The 3,444-nt window shown below is 25.4% G+C and overlaps 1 protein-coding gene across 1 annotated transcript; it reads left to right on the top strand.

Moving 5' to 3' along the window:
• Window positions 1-841: 841 nt before the first annotated feature.
• EIN_168500 (hypothetical protein) lies at window positions 842-1,531 on the top strand (the record flags this gene model as incomplete). The annotated part of the gene is made up of 1 exon (XM_004183763.1): window positions 842-1,531. The coding sequence occupies one exon, from the start codon at window positions 842-844 to the stop codon at window positions 1,529-1,531; it is 690 nt and encodes a 229-aa protein (XP_004183811.1).
• Between the last annotated feature and the right edge of the window lie 1,913 nt (window positions 1,532-3,444).

Genomic DNA, 3,444 nt, shown 5'->3' with positions numbered 1-3,444 from the left:
AATAAATTGATAATAATTACAATTGTAGTATGATGTTCAAATTGATTTATTTGATAATAATTTGTTCATTTTACATCGACTTACTCTTTTTGTTTTAACAACATAAAAACATTTTTCAAAAATATAAAGTTTAAATATTATATTATTAATATTCGTCAAATTAAATGTCTTTGTTTTAAATAAATTTATATTGAATGTTTGGTTTTTATATACACCATTATGCATGAGGTTTTTTTACAACAATAATTAAAATGAATAAAATGGCAAGACTTCATTAAAATAAAAATTGAATTAAAAAATATTAAATAAAAGTGATGAACAGTTGGTTTTTTAATCCCAAAATAAAAAAACAACAAATAATTTATAAATTAAATTGTATTATTTTATATTAGTAAAATCATTTCCATTGTTTATTCATCTTCAATCACTAAAATCCAATTCAAAAAAATCAAAATAAAATTATCATATTCATTTAATATCTAAACATTTAATTTTCATTCAAATTGATAATGTTGCAAACATTTTTGTATTTTCAACAACGCCAACATTTTAAAAAAGAGGTTTATATCAAGAGGTTATTATTTTCGAAAAACGTATTTTATCTAACAAATTAGGTATAATTTGTTCAACAAAATAAAATGATCATAAAATATGTTTTTATATTTAAAAAGAAGTTAATAAAGAAGAAAAACAAGTATGTTTATATCAAACTATAATAAAATCCCATTATGTGTTATAGAGGTCACACTTGTAATTCAAGAAACAGTAACGACAAAAATAGATAACAAACTATGAAACAACTTATTAATATGAAAAAAAACTTGTAATTTCAATTATATTAATGATCCTCTTTATCCACTTGTTATTGTTATGTTTTGTCAAAGGTACGAATTACGAAAATGGTTCTCCAAACGAACACATCACCCCTGGTGCAATCAGTTTACTCGAAGAATTCAAAATGAATCAAAACACCTTTTTGGGTCAAATCGTGATGGCAACAATGGAGAGCAAGAATGACCGAAAATTCAAACACATTTTAGTCAAATTGCAAAACATTTTTAGTGTGGATTCAAACTCAAGAGATTTGTTAGACCATTGTTTAAAAACACCACAATGTTCAATGGAAAAAATCGGAATTTGGTTACTTTCCACAACCAAACTTGATTTAAAGCCTGTATCTGATGATATTATCGACTTATGTTCCAAAATGAATGTTTATATCAAAAAAATCAGAGGCCAAATGTTCACTTCAAAACACAAAAAGCGTGATCAAGAAATTGTTGTAATGTCAGTTCTTTCATATTTGAATAAATACAACACTCTTTTTGGTAATCTCAGAGTTCACAGAGGATTTGAGGACTTTCTCCCCTTAAACAAAGCGATGTTCTCCATGAGTCTTTTAATCGAAAAAATAGCTAAAAACGCAATTTTACCAAAACAAGGATACGTATTCAAAAAGGGTAAAAAGACCCCCAAACCACAAGAAGAGAGTGATTTTGAAAGGTTGCACAAACAGTTTAAACCACATTAATTGATCATTTTTGTTTATTAACAAATTCTATATTTAATAATATAATTAATTATTATCAATAGAATTTGTTTTTCATAAATTTTTTAACAGAATATAAAATCGAACAATAATTTAATATATAACAACAATTTAATTAAACAAATAACTCAATTAACAACAAAAGTACCAATTTTTTACTTGTTATTTAAAAAAATACGTTCTAGAGGAAGAGGGTATTTTGTAAAAAACATTTTTGACGTCAAATTTTTTTTCCCCAAAATTTTCAAGTCGGAATCGAGTGGTTTTACAAATAATGCGAATGAACGACAAAGTTTGCTGGTGTCACTTTCTATTATCACCTTGAGATTTTTCATGTCGCTTTTGTCGAACTTTTTGTTTGATAAAATGGCAAGATAGACTTCGAGTTCATTTAAGAGTAAGAACAAGTCGACCATTTGTTTAAGACACGTATTCACTGCTTTTTGAATAATTATGTTTTCTATAGGTTTTTCTATATAATAATCAACAAAAGACGAAATCGTCTTGAAAAGGAAGTAAGTGTCTTCGCACATCTTTTCGATGCTTTTAGAGTTTCTGTAATTGGAAGGGACGTTTGAACCTTTTTGTACTTCACATTTTCCATTGAAGAGAGGGTACTTTAAGTGGAATTGGTGTATAGAAGTTAGTATATCAGAGTACTTGTTTATCCAAATGGAAAGTAGAATATCTTCTTGTGTGTGTGATGAATAACCAATATGATCTACATCCACTTCTAATGTTATGAATGTAGTATTTACATCAAATGGACCTTTTCTTACAAGAATTTGAAAGAGCAACAACGCCTTTATTACATCCAAATAGCTTCTTGAAGACAATTTTTTGGTTATCAATTTTGAAACAATTTGAAGTGTCTTGACTTGTTTTGTGCATTCAATGAAATAATCTATATCAGACTCTGAATACTCAATTGAAGAAGAAAAGAAATGGTGAATGTAATAATGGAGCTTGACTGTTTCCATGTTCAATATTATATATAGTATCCAACAAGTCCATTTCTTTATAACTTTAAAACAGTTGTTTTACTGAGTTAATTCTAATGAATGTAAATGACTTTATTGGGCATTATTGATTTTAGTGTTAATAATTATGTTTGTGTTTGTTTGTTTGGGTAAAAATATTTATAAAATGCATATCATAACAATTAATGTAATTAGTTTATTAATAGTGTGAATTCTAGCTTTCTAACGGGAATTGTTTGCGAAAATAGTCTTGGCCATAATAATGAAGAGTTGTCTGTTTGATTGTATTTTTTGATAACTAAAATACTAATGCTTATTAACAAAGTCTAGTTTAGACCCTCAATACATGAAAGTTGTACTCCAAGTCTGACATTTTTTGATCATTTCTTTAAATGTTTTAAAGTGATTGAATTCAACATGATTTTATTACTAAATTATTTTTGTGGTTTTAGTTTAATATGCTCGATTTGGTTTATAACAATTGTTTTTATCACAATAAAAAGGTATTATCGATAAGCTGCCTTGTTTAGGCATTTTCTCTTGTTTAATTTCATTTATTTAATAACAAATATCTATGAAAAGACAACTCCCAAAATTAGAAAAGTTTTTTTTGTGTTTGAAAACATCAGAAATCATTGATATTATTTGTTGAAGTATAGTTCATCTAAAATTTACAGACAAAAACTCAAACACTTAAATTAAAATAGATAAAACTGTTTATTTAGATTGTTTGATGTTTGAATATGACAAAACATGGTCAATCTTTAATGAAAACTTATTGAAATAACAATAAATTGTATTTTTTGAACAATAGTATAATCAATATGATTTAAATTTTTATTATAATTGATGAGTTATATTTAAATTAATAAAAATATTATTTATTTACCATTTTTTTATTAGTAAAAATTTAAG

Source organism: Entamoeba invadens (genome assembly GCF_000330505.1).
Source record: "Entamoeba invadens IP1 unplaced genomic scaffold scaff_1105074725591, whole genome shotgun sequence".
In the NCBI taxonomy this organism is placed as follows: domain Eukaryota; phylum Evosea; order Mastigamoebida; family Endamoebidae; genus Entamoeba; species Entamoeba invadens.
Note: the sequence above shows the minus strand (reverse complement) of the source record. Positions and strands in the feature narration are given on the sequence as shown.